Genomic DNA, 14,808 nt, shown 5'->3' with positions numbered 1-14,808 from the left:
AGAAACCTATAAATGAATTGTCCCACCTAGGCTGATCATCATCCAGGGCTAGCAAAGATATTGTGTTGTTCAGTAAGTGTTAGTCCTTCCTCCCAGGCCACAAAGCCAGACACACAGAAAACTCCCGGAGCAGAAACGGTTGTGAAAGGAAACTGAGCACATCAGAGGTGTGAGCTGTCCCCCTCTCTTCCTTCCTCGCAGCCCTCTCGGTAGCAATCCATTCCTCCACTGGCCACCTCTGCCCATCCTCACTTCTCTCCAAGGACTGGCCTCATCGTCTTTCTTCCAGGCAGTCATCTCTGCAGACTGCCACCGCAAAATTGCCACCGCTGCCACCCTCTGACGAGCCTTGCCTGGTACACACCATCACCCATTCTGAGCCACGGGGCTGTTGCTTGGATCACAAATATCAGCAGTTACGGCTCTCAGCCATTGTTTCCCATGTCTAACTTTAAAAGGTTCCTTCAAACACATCAAGAATCTTTACCTTGGCCCTGGCCGGTTGGCTCAGTGGTAGAGCGTCGGCCTGGCATGCAGGAGTCCTGGGTTCGATTCCCGGCCAGGGCACACAGGAGAAGCGCCCATCTGCTTCTCCACCCCTCCCCCTCTCCTTCCTCTCTGTCTCTCTCTTCCCCTCCCACAGCCGAGGCTCCATTGGAGCAAAGATGGCCCGGGCGCTGGGGATGGTTCTGTGGCCTCTGCCTCAGGTGCTAGAGTGGCTCTGGATGCAACAGAGCGACGCCCCAGAGGGGCAGAACATCGCCCCCTGGTGGGCATGCCGGGTGGATCCCGGTCGGGCGCATGCGGGAGTCTGTCTGACTGCCTCTCTGTTTCCAGCTTCGGAAAAATGAAAAAAATAAATAAATAAAATAAAAAAATTAAAAAAAAAAAGAATCTTTACCTTATTGTCCCTAGAGGCATCCCTAAGGCACTTCCATTCCTTTTCTCATGCTCTTTCCTCTACCTGGAATGTCTTCCCGACCTCTTCTTTATCTGGACAACTCCTATTTATACATCAAGACCTGCTGAAATGCCTCTCAGTGCCACGGACCCCTTTGTAAGTCTGATAGAGCCTATGGACCCTGTTCAGAATAATGTTTTGTTTTGTTGTTTCCTTTTTTTTTTATCCCCAAAGCAGCATTTATTTACCCATTGAATTCCAAAACATTTAATTTAGAAGTCTGGCGTTTCAATAATTACCCATCTGGATTGCCATGGGCTGACGCACACAGCACTCTCAGGATACACAAGGACAATAGCCAGAGTAACAACAACAATAACAACAACAACAACAATATATATATTTTTCATGATTCTTAATTGCAACAATTTTGTTGCAATTACAAAAAAGTTACAGGTATCAAAACATTAGCTGCATTGCATTGAAAAGAAGGTTTGCGTGCATCATAATTTAGAGAGACACATGACACTGCTGAAATCTCATGTTAACAGTTTATTCTAAAGCTGATGGAAAGGAGCAAGTGTATCGGGAAGCTCTTTGCATCAGCTTCCCTTAACAGTTTTCCATTAGCAGAAGAAAGGTGGGAGGGGTGAATTCATTTCTGCATGCACAACATGTACTGCTTAACAAAACACTATTGGCTCATTTTAAATAGACCATTTAAATCCCACTGGAGCCTGTTTTGGCTACCTCTCCTTTCTAAACTTCCTATTGCTTTCACCTGGATTTCACAAAGATCAACAGGCGTAATAAAACGTCTCATTCAGAATGCACTCATCTGTACTATTCGAAAAGGGAGGTCCTGTGGGCTCAGAGCAACCATGAATCCAGCAGTGCCCATGAAGATTTATCTGAAGCTGCTTTTCAGAGGCAGGGGGGCAAATCTGAGTAGCTGTGCTGCTCGTACAGATAGGTTTAGCACTAGATATTCAGTGAGTGGCAAGAAGAATCAGTGATGATGGGGGTGTTCGGTGAAGAAAGAGCCAGGGGCCCTGGCCGGTTGGCTCAGCAGTAGAGCGTCGGCCTGGCGTGCGGGGGACCCAGGTTCGATTCCCGGCCAGGGCACATAGGAGAGGCACCCATTTGCTTCTCCACCCCACCCCCCGCCCCTCCTTCCTCTCTGTCTCTCTCTTCCCCTCCCGCAGCCGAGGCTCCATCGGAGAAAAGATGGCCCGGGCGCTGGGGATGGCTCCTTGGCCTCTGCCCCAGGCGCTGGAGTGGCTCTGGTCGCGGCGGAGCAGCGCCCCGGAGGGGCAGAGCATTGCCCCCTGGTGGGCATGCCGGGTGGATCCCGGTCGGGCGCATGCGGGAGTCTGTCTGACTGTCTCTCCCCGTTTCCAGCTTCAGAAAAAGACAAAAAATAAAGAAAAAAGAAAGAGCCAGGGACTGGGAGGTTTCAGTTGCCTTCTCCTGTTTCTTCATCCTCCTGGTCGCTCACTCGGAGGGTGCGGCTGTCTCACAACTGCATGGTGAGCGAGGAGTCCTTATAGGAATCCTGTGTCCAGCTCAGCGATGGCATCGTCGAAGGCTTGTCTGGCTAAGAGGCTCGGGTGCTTTCTGGATCTGGTAACATGGAGAAGTTGAGGACCAGGCTGAGGGATCAGAATAATATTTTTAAATACTTAAATAAAATGCAGAGGTTACATGGGAAACAAATGCTAAAATATAGTTATCAAAAACAATTTTACACTCATTAAATATTTCAAAACTCAGTAAGATCTGGTGGACCTAGTAACTACTATAATTCAGAATGATAAGTGTAAGGGATGTCATCTGGAATTAGGATGACCAGCTTGTCCTGCTTTGCCCCATACATTCCCATTTTAACACTGAAAAACCCCATGTCCTGGGAGTCCCCTAGATCCTTGGCAAACCAGGACAGTTGACCACTGTAAAGCCAGTAGCCACGGCCACCATCACAGCCACCTGGCCCATGCAGATTCGCATTTGATTCGGACAGACGGTAATGAAACAACGGAGCCAAGAACTGGTGGGCCATTAGCTTTAATCCTAGCTTGCACCCGGCAGGCAAGAAATACACACAGTGGGAAAACACTTCCTTTCCATTCAGGGCTCCCAAAGCCACTGACTTATCCGAGTTTTCTTCCTAGGATCAAAGGTTTGTACCTCACCAGCCTTATTCACCTCTGTTCCCCATCTCCTTCTCTCTGCACAAACTGGCTTCTCCTTCAGCACTCCGCCATCTCGGCTGCTTCTCCTCTCCTCCATGTGGCCTTTCTCTGCTCTCCTTTATAGTGTAGAAATCAAAACCTTTAATCCAATACACAAACAAGGAAGTCTCTGATATAAAGCTACTTATCTGAGACATAGTGGGGTTTTTCATGAGAAAAATCCCCCCACCATGCAACAGTCAAAGGTGTGGGGAAAAGCTTAGTTTTAAAACTAAGCCTTAAGCTATAAGGATCCTGCCTGCTTACAGCCTGTCCCCCACACCCAATGCAAACTATAAGCGAGCAAACATATATATCATATTTCCAAACTTATTTGACCAACAACCACCTACCTGTAATGTGACCTGAAAACATCTATGATTCTAGTGGGTTACGAGCACAGGTACAGCTAATGCTACTGTGTCTGCTGCTGCCGGCATTCTTCATGGAGGGGGGGCTTTATTTCAGGGAGAGGTTAGTAGAAATAAAGATACGATGGCTTTTTTCCTATTCAAGCTTATGTATCTCCCCGAGTCTATCCATGGACAGGCCCCTTCCAGGTTAAGAACCCCTGCAAAGAAAAGCTAGGCCTATCTCCCCTAAACTTTACCACTTGTTCTTGGCTTTACTACATAAATTAGCAGACTATTGTCAATGTTTACCTAAAAATTAAAAGAAGTCTCCAGTACCGAGGGGTCAGTATGCAGCAGGTGCCTGGGGGGCAGGGGGCTCTCTCATACAGCTGAATCAAAGCTAGTTGAAAACTTTGGGAAACTGTTTAGCCTAACCTGTGGTGGCGCAGTGGATAAAGCGTCAACCTGGAAACACTGAGGTTGCCGGTTCAAAACCCTGCTTGCCTGGTCAAGGCACACATGGGAGTTGATGCTTCCTGCTCCTCCTCCTTCTCTCTCTCTCTCTCTCTCTCTCTCTCCCCCCCCTCCTTTCCTCTCTAAAATGAATAAATAAAAAATAAAAATAAATAAAAGTAAAAAAAAACTGTTTAGCCGTTTCTATTAAAACTAAACAGACGCCTATCCAATGACCCAGCATCCCCACTCCTGAGGATCTGCCCAACAGAAACGAGAGCTTCTGTACATAGGAATTTTCACAGCAACTACATTCCTAATGGCCTCAAACTGGAAGCAAACCAAATGTTCAGCAAGTGATGGATCGATAAAGAAATGTGTGTTTGTACATGAATCAGAACTGGAAAGTGACATCTCTAAGCAACAGTATTGATGAAGCACACAAACATGATGGTGAACTAAAGAAGCCAGCCTCAAAAGAGCACATATTGCATGATTCTATTTGTATGAAATACAAGAGCAGGTGAAACGGGCCTGAGCATTGTGAGTCAGGACAGCGGGTCTCCTTTGGGTGGGTGGGGAGCAGACGTGAAGGCTTGAATTACTATTACTTATTACTCAGTTTGTGAAAATGTATTGAATGATGCACTTACAGTGAGTGCACTTTTCTGTATCTTAGTTATATTTCAATAAAAGCTTTTCTTTAAAATGTTGGTCCTCCTTTCCCATCTGCTATAAGATCTCATCCCTGAAGCCATCAGTATCAAGAAACAACCTGACCTGCATTTTCCAGTTTAATTTCTCTGGGACTTGATCACTTCTTTCTACACTGACTGTGACCTGTCTTGATGATGCTCCAATCCTTCTCCCGGCTGAAGCCATCACAGACCTAGCCTCTGGCACCACCCCCTTCAGCCTTTACCAGTTACCATGGCAATGGTAAACCCTTCATTCATCACTCTGGCTGTCCAGTAATTAACATGTTAACACAGGCCCATGTACTCAAAGTAGCTTTTAGTACATGAAAGCTTAGCTTACTTCCCTTTATAATATTTGGGGGAAAGGATTTGTATTGACTGACTAAGGGCAATGTTTGATAAGCCCTGCGAGTGGTGAGGGGCATGGTACCTCCTGTCCAGATGTAAAAACTGATCCTTAATGTGTACTTCTGTCCCCCCCAAAGATGCCCATTAAGTAGACCATTTCTTGTCTGAGTCCGAGGGTAGCTACGTGACAGAGAAGGCTAAGCTCTTCTCTAATGAATGAGAACTGAAGTCACTTGAGGCAGAGAATAGCAGGGTGGGGATTAGAACCTGGGCCTCTGGTTGGTGCTCACTCTCTCTACAGCATCCCCGGGCCTGCCCTGGAATGAAAGCCACTAAGGGTAACGAGGATGTCACTGTTCTGACACAGTAGCTGCCTCTTCTCGCCTGTTCCAGGTAACCTCACCCTGGGGGAGGCCTTTCTCCTTTTGGACATTTTCCTGCATTTTAGGGAGAGAAGAAACCCACAGAGCAAATGATCAGGTTAATTAGACTCTTTTAAAAAATCAGAGCTGATGAGAAAAGTGATGGGAGGCCGAATGGAAAACTTCCACCTGGTGGCCCAGCCTGCCTCTCTGCCCTCCTCAGGGTCTTCAGGGAGGGTGGCCACCCTTTCCCAGGCCACTGCTTCCTGGACCAACTTAAATCACAACAGTCAGCCTGTTTCCCCTGCTCTAAACCTTCAATGGCATTCCATCCTCTCAGTTACAAACATCCCTAGTCCACAAACGTTCAGTGACAACCAAGACGAGTCACTGCCTTCAGCAGTGATAATCCGTGAGATGTCTCACCTCCCAACTCACCTCCCAAACTTCACTCACCTCCCTCCCACTCTCCCCCCACTCCATCCCACCTCCTCGGCATGAACCAACCCGCACACCCCCGCTCCCAACACCAGCAGGGTCTGAGCAGGGAAGGACAGGGAACGGAAGGAAAAGGATCCTGCAGTGAGGGCAGCATTCACTCCTTCGAGCAATGATCGCCCTGTGGGTTCACATTACACCTACCTCTAGACAGTTCATGCCACACAATTGCAGCCACCACCATGACAGGTCTTCCCTCACCATGCTGCCCCTGATTTTATCTTGAACTGATTGTAAAACCGTTGCATCTATCCCTGTTAAATTTCCTCTGCAGCGTTTATACATCCAGACACGCCGCCACTTGCCGTGCTGAGCCTGCCCTCTGGCACGCAGCCACCTTGGCAGCTTTGATCCAGTTGCAGCTCTGATGACATTGTCCTCAGCCAGGTCACTGATAAAGAAGGGAGAAAGGGAACCTGGATGCGTCTGGAGTCTAGACACGGGGCTAGGTGGAGGGCAAACAGGTGCAAATGAAACACAGCTTGGCAATTTCTGTGAGCTCAACTGGACGTGTGAAAAAATAGGTGTGTCAAATGCTGTGGGACCCCAGGTAAAGACCTCTGATAGTGCCTGGGAAGAGAAGGGTGGGCATACTGCGGAGAACAGTGGCATTTAAGATTTGCATTAAGCAATAACCAAAATTTTCGGACTATGAAAGCACAGCCATCAGAGAAGCGATCATACATCCACTGGAAGGCATGTGCAAGAATATTCACAGCAGTGCTATTTGTGCCAGAAATCACCCAAATGCCCACCAACAGGGGGACGGAGATGTCAGCCGTGTGACAGTCTCACAGCGGAATGAACAATCTACAACTCCACACTACGTGGGGACATCTCACAGAGGTGATTTGAGCAGGACAAATGTAGAAGATTGTGTTCTGTAAAACTTCATTTAGATGAAGTACAAAACCAGGCAGAACTAACCTATGGTGGAAGGAGTCAAGATGGTATAGGAGAGGGACAATGCCCCTATGGGGACATACGGAGCTTTTTAGAGTGCTGTCATGTCCAGTTTCTTAATCTGGGTGCAGGTTACTTGGGTGTGTTCAGTTTGTAAAAATACATAATGCTGCCTGACCTGAAGTGACACAGCGGATAAAGTGTCAACCTGGAACAATGAGGTCACCGGTTTGAAATCCTGGGCTTGCCTGCTCAAGACACATATGGGAGCTGATGCTTCCTGCTCCTCCCCCCTTCTCTCTCTCTATCTCTCTCTCTAAAAATGAATAAATAAAATCTAAAAAAATACTTATTGCTGTATACTTAGGATATGTGTAGCTTTCTGTGAGGAAAAAAAAGTGAGTACAGCTGTTCAGACAGATACATAGCTTTCTAATAAGTATTATTTTCTAAAACACATTTCAATTATTTCTCTACCATTCGGCCAGGAGCTCTGTTAGCTGCCTTATCCATCTCTGTGTTCTGTCTTCCTTGGCACAACATGGTCCCAAGCACATAACAGACTCTTGATAAGTCTTCAAAAGCCACAGTTTGGTGGGTGGTCTTCCCACACACTAACCCTACTGGGTACAGTTTAGCATTGTATCTGAACAACCCCTCTAGTTATTTATAAATGCTTTCCAAAGGTCCAAGCTTTGATCGGACTAGGAAATGGTAGTTTCCTACTCATGCATTATAGAACTCAGCCTTTCCCTGTTTCTTTTTTGGTTAATCCACATAATATCATATTCTTTATACATTTATGTGAAATATATCACCCAGCCCTGTGGAATCAATCTCATGCTTCCTGTTTTCACAAACATGATCAACATGAAATTATATTCCTAACATAATTACTGATTCCATGAAGACACAATTCCCTGGGCTCTGGACCCTGGGCTCATCTAAAGAGACTAATGTTCTCACACTAATTCCTTGGCGGTTTGTTCATCGTTACAGTTCTGCACGCTCGGCATCTGCTTAACAGTTTTCTCACCTCGTTTGCAGCTTCCAGAACTCCTCCCTTCTTCTGAACATGCTCAGTCTTCCACACTCCTCCGTGCCTCTGAGAACAACCTTTTGTTCCCTGACAAGAAGAATCTGCAGCCTCATCAGCTCTAAACCAACCTCCCACCGCACTCCGGGCAAAGTCCTGCTCAGAAAGGAATGGAAGAAAGTTCCCTTTCTTTCTGCCTTCCGGCAGAGGCCCTGGAGGTGATGGTGCCCGATGGGACAGGCAGGGTGAATGGTACACATAATTCAGGACAGGGCAATGGGCCCGCAGGGACGGCACTGCCTGCCTGGCTGGGTGACCTTGGCCCTATCTGGGTCCCATGACCTCACAGTGGGAAGGAGCCGGACTAGAGGATTCTGAGTCCCTTCTAGATCTGAACATTGAACATCCCAGACCGTAATCATGACCCTAAGCATGTACACAATGAACAAAAGTGTACTGACACTTGTCTCTGGGTAGTGAAATATTAGGAGATCTTTTTTTCTTCTGCATTTTGCAAATAGTTTGTTTGCACTACTGTGTTTGTGTGTGTGTTCACAAGACCAAAGTCTATGATTCTAGATAAAAATGGTAAAGTTTTTTTTTTAAAGAAGAAAATGAAATAAAATTTGAAAGTAAAGGCAGAAGAAAACGGAAGGTCCAACTGGAGGCCCCAAATCCAACCAGAGCATTATACTCTGCAAGGGCAGCTTTAGGGGCGGGGTTTCCTACCTCCAGGGTGAAAGTCTTTGTAAGCTCTTCTAGCGCCACCTGCTGGTACACCTAGAAGCAATCACTTAATTTGGTTCCCAAAAGAGCTTTGAAACAAATCTGATAAATATAGAGCCACATTCAGGAAGAAGATCATATTTTGTTCACAGGCAAATCTTACCTCATACACACAGAACAGGGACACCTGAAGAATTCCCTTTTGTATAAGGAGTGGTCACCCAATAACTATGCACAGGTCCTTATACCAGCAGTGACTGGTTTTCTAACTCCCCTCTCTGTTACACTGGGCATCATATAGAGACAGAGGCACTCCCAGCCCCCACCGTATTTAAACAGGTTTGGTTCATCTCCATCAGCCTCTGTTCCCTGGGTTGCACAAATCTCCAACTCAATTAGACCTTTGGACTAATTCAGTGGTTCAAGCTTTCCCACAGGACCCCAACACCCCAAAGTGCTGGCAAGTCCTCTGATCTGCCCTTCCATCCACCCTAGCCCTGCTTTTCCCGCTTCCCAGTGGAAGCAGGGCCTCGTGCTCCTTGTGGGTTCAGGCTGCCTGGCACGGCATCCAGCTGGACATTCGCCCTCTTCCCGACCTGACCTTTCCCGACAAAAGGCTCCTTCGCTATCTGAGGCCAGTCTTAAGGTGCAGAACAGTTTGCATATCCAGTAAGGCCTGTTTTAAACCACCTTCTGTTGCCGAGATTGATCGGAAAGCGTTCTCCCTCTAACACTTATCGTTTCCATTCTAAAGGGCACCTCTAAAAGTACCAGTGTTAAACACAGCCCCATCTGGCCCTGGCCAGGTATTTGGTTAGTGCAGGGGTAGTCAATCTTTTTATATCTACTGCCCGCTTTTGTATCTCTGTTAGTAGTAAAATTTTCTAACCGCCCACCGGTTCCACAGTAATGGTGATTTATAAAGTAGGGAAGTAAATTTACTTTATAAAATTTATAAAGCAGAGTTACAGCAAGTTAAAGCATATAATAATAATTACTTACCAAGTACTTTATGTCGGATTTTCTCTAAGTTTGGCAGAATAAATCTTTATAAAACAACTTACTATAGTTAAATCTATCTTTTTATTTATATTTTCATTGCTCCGCTACTGCCCACCATGAAAGCTGGAACGCCCACTAGTGGGCGGTAGGGACCAGGTTGACTACCACTGGGTTAGAGTGTCATCCAGATATGCCAAGTCATGGGTTCGATCCTTGGTCAGGGCATATATGAGAATCAATCAATGAATGCGTAAGTAAATGAAACAACAAATTAATCTCTCTCTCTTTCCCCTAATCCCTTTCTCTCCAAAATAAATAAATAATTTTTTAAAAAGTAGCCCCAACTAGGCTCTCTTTTTTTAAAAAAAAATACTTTATTCATTGATTTTACAGAGACAGGAGAGAGAGGGGAGCATGGAATGGGAAGTATCATCATAGTTGCTTCATGCTAGTTGTTCATTGCTTGCTTGCTGTATGTGCCTTGACCAGGGAAGCCCAGGGTCTCGAACCAGCAACCTTGGCATTCCAGGCCGAAGGTTTATCCACTGTGCCACCACAGGCCAGGCCCAACTAGGCTCTTTGGACAGATGCATCCACTCATCTGTCCAGTTGTGAAGTTGTTCTGTAATAAGAAATACGTTTGAGCTTTGTCCTTAGTTCCTGGCCCAGAGCTTCTAAAACCTTGTAACTTCCTGAGGGATACAGGTGATAGGGGCATCTTTTGTTATAATATTTGGTTTTTGCCCCCAGTTCCTGGCACTGTGAGGTTTGGAGAGCTTCCAGACTGGTGAACTTATCCACATTCCAGGAGGGTGGCACACCTCAAACCCTTTGGGGGCTCCAGCATTTGGAATGCTTCTAGACCCTGCCCTCTCCGCCTCTTTGTCTGGCTGTTTATTTGTATGCTTTATAAGAAACAGGCCACAGTAGGGACATACTTACATAAATACAATAAAAGGCAACTCTCAAGTTTTGCTGAAGTTTATCAGGATCTTCACGTGATGTTTATTGGTAGAAAACGAAGAGAAGCTCCATCCCTCCCAAGACAAAGGAGAGCTGGGGGACTCCTGATTGGTGCTGCCAGAGGGGAGGCTGCCGTATTTGGAGAGAAGCAGGCATGCCCCTCCCTCTGCGGCTCCTACATAGCTGGCAGGCCTGGCTGCCCAGGGGCTGTGCTGGAGGACAGTGCAGCCCCGGCTTCAGAGCACGGTCCCAGGAGAGCCCGAGGTAGGTGGGGAGGCAGATGCTGTGCACGGACTCCATCTCTGCGGTTGGGGTGGCTCACTTCTGCAATCCATGCGGTGCTTACTTGACTCCCATCTCTTAGGATGGGACCCAAGTCAGGGGACACTTGTGGGAATGTGTAGTCATCCCAAGTGTTACCTGTCTATGTTTTGGTGCTATAATAAAATGCTATTTTAGGGTTGGTGGGTTGGAATTTTCTCTTACTTTTAAGCCCTTGCTTAGAAAGACTAATTTCCTTCTCAAGGTCTCCATGCTTTTATTTAATTTGATGTGCCTATAATTGATATTATTATTCTTATTTAAGATTTCTCTTACCAAGGTGTAAGAACTGATAACATGGGGTGTGGTCCCTGTTTAGGAGGTTAATGAATGTTTGCTTGAATGTCTTTGGAGAAAGCTGCTCTGAGCTCACTGCAATTAGGGGGCAGGAAGGGGTGGGGTGCTGAAAACCTGGGGGCACAGGCTGCTGCTGCTGCTGGACACATTCATGCCCACCCCCGGGCAGTGACCAGGTGATGCCTGCACATTAAGAAAAGTTAGCAGAGGCCTCTTTGCCGGCGTCCAGAGGAGACTAGAAATACACTTAGGTTGCATCTTGCCTGGTTTTCTACATATGAACCAGTGTCTTGCTAGAGTTGAGCGTTTTGACAGAGGCGTGCCAATCACCTTTAGGAAGACTATAAGGGAATGATGGAGGGTGGGTTAGGGGCTGAGCAAGCTAACTTTTGCCCTCCACCAGCCCTGGCGCTTATGGACTTACAGTAAATCTTACCTAGGAGGCAGCTTCAGCATGCTTCGCTATAGTAACTTCCTGCATCCCTGGTCTGCACAGACAAAGGTCCAGGCGCTGGAAGGCCCCCAACAGTTGACCTTGGGAGGGGGATTTCCACAATAACTATTGTAGTTTCAGGAGCCGGATGTGACAAACTACCGGATTGGGGGGCTGGAAGGGAGGGATATTCCCTGCTGTCATTAGCCACTGTCCAGACACCAAAAGGGTCCCCTCAGTGCTCCCCCCTGCCCCCTCCTCCTCCCATCATCTCATTTCCTCTGAAACGCCTACCGAGCCCTGCTCTTTGCTCAGCCTGGGGTCCACCAGCGCTGCCTTCACGCCCAGTGAACCGACAGCACAAAATCTGAGCACCATTCCCGCCTGCAGCACAGAAGGGAAGTGGGACGTGGCGGGAATGGTGTTAGAGCCGCATTCAAGTCGGCACCTGCCATTGCACAGCCTTGGGAACTTACCTAACTTCTCTGATTCCCAGTACGACTTTTATAAAACGGGGATAATGTTATACTTGTCCCACGTGAGAAGTAAGTTAGGCTATGTCAGTGGCTAGTTGTGGGAGGAGGATGGGTGCACAGTGTCCCAAGAGGTGAAACATGAAAGGATTGTTCCCGGACATGGGGAGAGGCAAGGGGCCCTCCCTACCCTCCCATCTCCCCGCCCCCGCACTCTTCTCTCTTTCCCTCTCTCTCGTTACCTTAAAGGCCTTCAGGACCATCAGCCAGTGACTTTCTTAGAATAGACGGCAGAATGGGCCCCAAACTGTGCCAGCTCAGAGCAATAAAGAGGGAAAATTAAAGATACAGCCTATGCCTTTTGTAATGTGTTCTGACTAGCAAAATTTTATAACAGTTCACTTTATGTGTTAACATTGGTTAACAAATTTTCTTTTTTAATACAGCTTATGCCCAGAGGCCTCCTACTCCAACTCTCCCACTGTATTCGCCTCCCAGGGACCTCTCGATCTGAAAGACAGGAGCACCAGAGAACACGTGTATGTATGTATACAGTCATTACCCATGTAGTTTCCCATGCACATTCAAAGGCTGCATAATTGCCAGTTGCAGCTTATCTGTCTGAGAAACCAGGGTCACCACCCGGAATGGATATAGTTTCAGGCAAAAGCAAGTCACCTGGTATTTATTGACTTCCCCCTGTGCAGCCCAAGCCTGGGAAAACAATTATGCTTTGGGGGGAAAAATGTCATTAGGGCAAAGAGTCCATCCCTGTTTAAAACTGACACACAGGAGGGGGCAGGGGAGCCGGGAACCCCATCGGAGGAGTGAACTGCCCCATCCTTTGCTGTTGCAGATTCTGCCACAATGAGGACGCGGCTGGGTGGATGCTGGCTGGCCATCGTCTGCATCCTGCTCTTGAGCCAGCTCACCGCAGTCAAGGCGAGAGGCATAAAGCACAGGTTCAAGTGGAACCGCAAGGCCCCGCTCAGCAAGCCCTCTCGGGTCACCGAGGCCCAGAGGGTGGCGGTCCCCCCGGGGGCCTTCATCAAGCAGGGCCGGAAGCTGGATATCGACTTCGGAGCCGAGGGCAACAGGTACTACGAGGCCAACTATTGGCAGTTCCCAGACGGCATCCACTACAACGGCTGCTTCGAGGCCAATGTGACCAAGGAGAAGTTCATCACCAGCTGCATCAACGCCACCCAGGCTGCCAACCAGGAGGAGCTGTCCCAAGAGAAACAGGGCAAGCTTCACCAGCGGATCCTGTGGCGGCTGATCCGGGAGCTCTGCTCTGTCAAACACTGCGATTTTTGGTTGGAAAAGGATGCAGGGCTTCGGGTCAGCGTGGACCAGTCCACGATGCTCTGCCTGCTGGTTTTCATTTGGTTCACTGTGAAATAAGCTTACAAGCATGCAGCAGCCACGGGGATAAGCGGGCCAGCAAATCACAGAGTTAACCCAGTTCTCTCCCCCAGCCGCCACCCCACGCGTGTTCTGAAGGTTCCAAAGAGCAGTGATTCTTCAGCGCTTCCAGTAGCACCCCCAAGCATCCGCTAGGGCAGGGGTCCCCAAACTACGGCCCGCGGGCCACATGCGGCCCCCTGAGGCCATTTATCCGGCCCCCGCCACACTTCTGGAAGAGGGACCTCTTTCATTGGTGGTCAGTGAGAGGAGCATAGTTCCCATTGAAATACTGGTCAGTTTGTTGATTTAAATTTACTTGTTCTTTATTTTAAATATTGTATTTGTTCCCGTTTTGTTTTGTTTTTTACTTTAAAATAAGATATGTGCAGTGTGCATAGGGATTTGTTCATAGTTTTTTTTATAGTCCGGCCCTCCAACTGTCTGAGGGACAGTGAACTGGCCCCCAGTATAAAAAGTTTGGGGACCCCTGCGCTAGGGTATCTGCTTGAATTTGATGGCTCCGTGTGTCAATCCCCTGCAGGCTTCCCCGAGGGTGCGGGTTCATCGCTGCATCCTCAGCTCCTGTGGAGTGCCTGGCACACCATATTTCACAGTGAATGTTTGGTGAACAGATAAAGGAGCGTACCCGGGACTGTGCCAGGCACTTCACAATGCTTCCCAACAACTCTCAGAGGTAGGTGTTATTCCCATTGTATAGATGAGGAAACTGAGGCTCTGAGAGACAGAAAGAAAATTCAACCCCGGCTTGTCTAACCCCAAATCGTCCGCTCTGTGCCATCCCAGGGGGCTGCCCTGTGATCCCAGATGTCTCCCAGGGCCAAATCCAAGCACATATCTCTGATGAAACTGTGGAAATTCCCATTTTTAGAAATACAAATTAGACCCAAGCTGGTGGTCATGTAGTTTTTGATACCTTTGCTACATGAAGTTTCCATTTCATTCTTCTAATTAAGCTCAAATATAAAAGGGATTAAACTAAAGTAGAAATAAAGCTAGACAAAGGCCTGGTAATGATACTGTGAGGATATTCAGCTAAGCTGATTCCCAAAGCAGACTAGATCCACAGCAGGGTGTGTCTATTGCAGGAAGATTTTTTTTCCCCGAAAGATGGTTAAGTGTGTGCTATTCTCCTCTCTAAAACAGCCCATGCACTTAAGAAAATGGTTTTTTTGGTGGGGGGGGGGGGGGGGCTAAGAAAATATTCTTAAATAGCACACTTACTTCCTAATGTTCTCCTGTTTGTGCATGTTTTTAGGCACATGCCCGTGAGCATCTTTAAACATACTTTCGTTTTTTTTTTTTTGCATTTTTCAGAAGCTGGAAACAGGGAGAGACAGTCAGACAGACTCCCGCATGCGCCCGACCGGGATCCACCCGGCACG

At 47.6% G+C, this 14,808-nt stretch overlaps 1 protein-coding gene across 1 annotated transcript; it reads left to right on the top strand.

Annotated features, from left to right (window-relative positions):
• Nucleotides 1–12,448: 12,448 nt before the first annotated feature.
• On the top strand, nucleotides 12,449–13,402 carry PRND (prion like protein doppel). The gene is made up of 2 exons (XM_066385726.1): nucleotides 12,449–12,541; nucleotides 12,855–13,402. The coding sequence occupies exon 2, from the start codon at nucleotides 12,866–12,868 to the stop codon at nucleotides 13,400–13,402; it is 537 nt and encodes a 178-aa protein (XP_066241823.1). The 5' UTR covers nucleotides 12,449–12,541; nucleotides 12,855–12,865.
• The last annotated feature ends 1,406 nt before the right edge of the window (nucleotides 13,403–14,808 follow it).

This window comes from Saccopteryx leptura, chromosome 5, assembly GCF_036850995.1.
Source record: "Saccopteryx leptura isolate mSacLep1 chromosome 5, mSacLep1_pri_phased_curated, whole genome shotgun sequence".
Classification (NCBI taxonomy): Eukaryota; Metazoa; Chordata; class Mammalia; order Chiroptera; family Emballonuridae; genus Saccopteryx; species Saccopteryx leptura.
Note: the sequence above shows the minus strand (reverse complement) of the source record. Positions and strands in the feature narration are given on the sequence as shown.

What these genes read in the sequence shown, in the direction of transcription:
- PRND (XM_066385726.1), top strand. Translation starts at nt 12,866, where the DNA reads ATGAGGACGCGGCTGGGTGGATGCTGGCTGGCCATCGTCTGCATCCTG.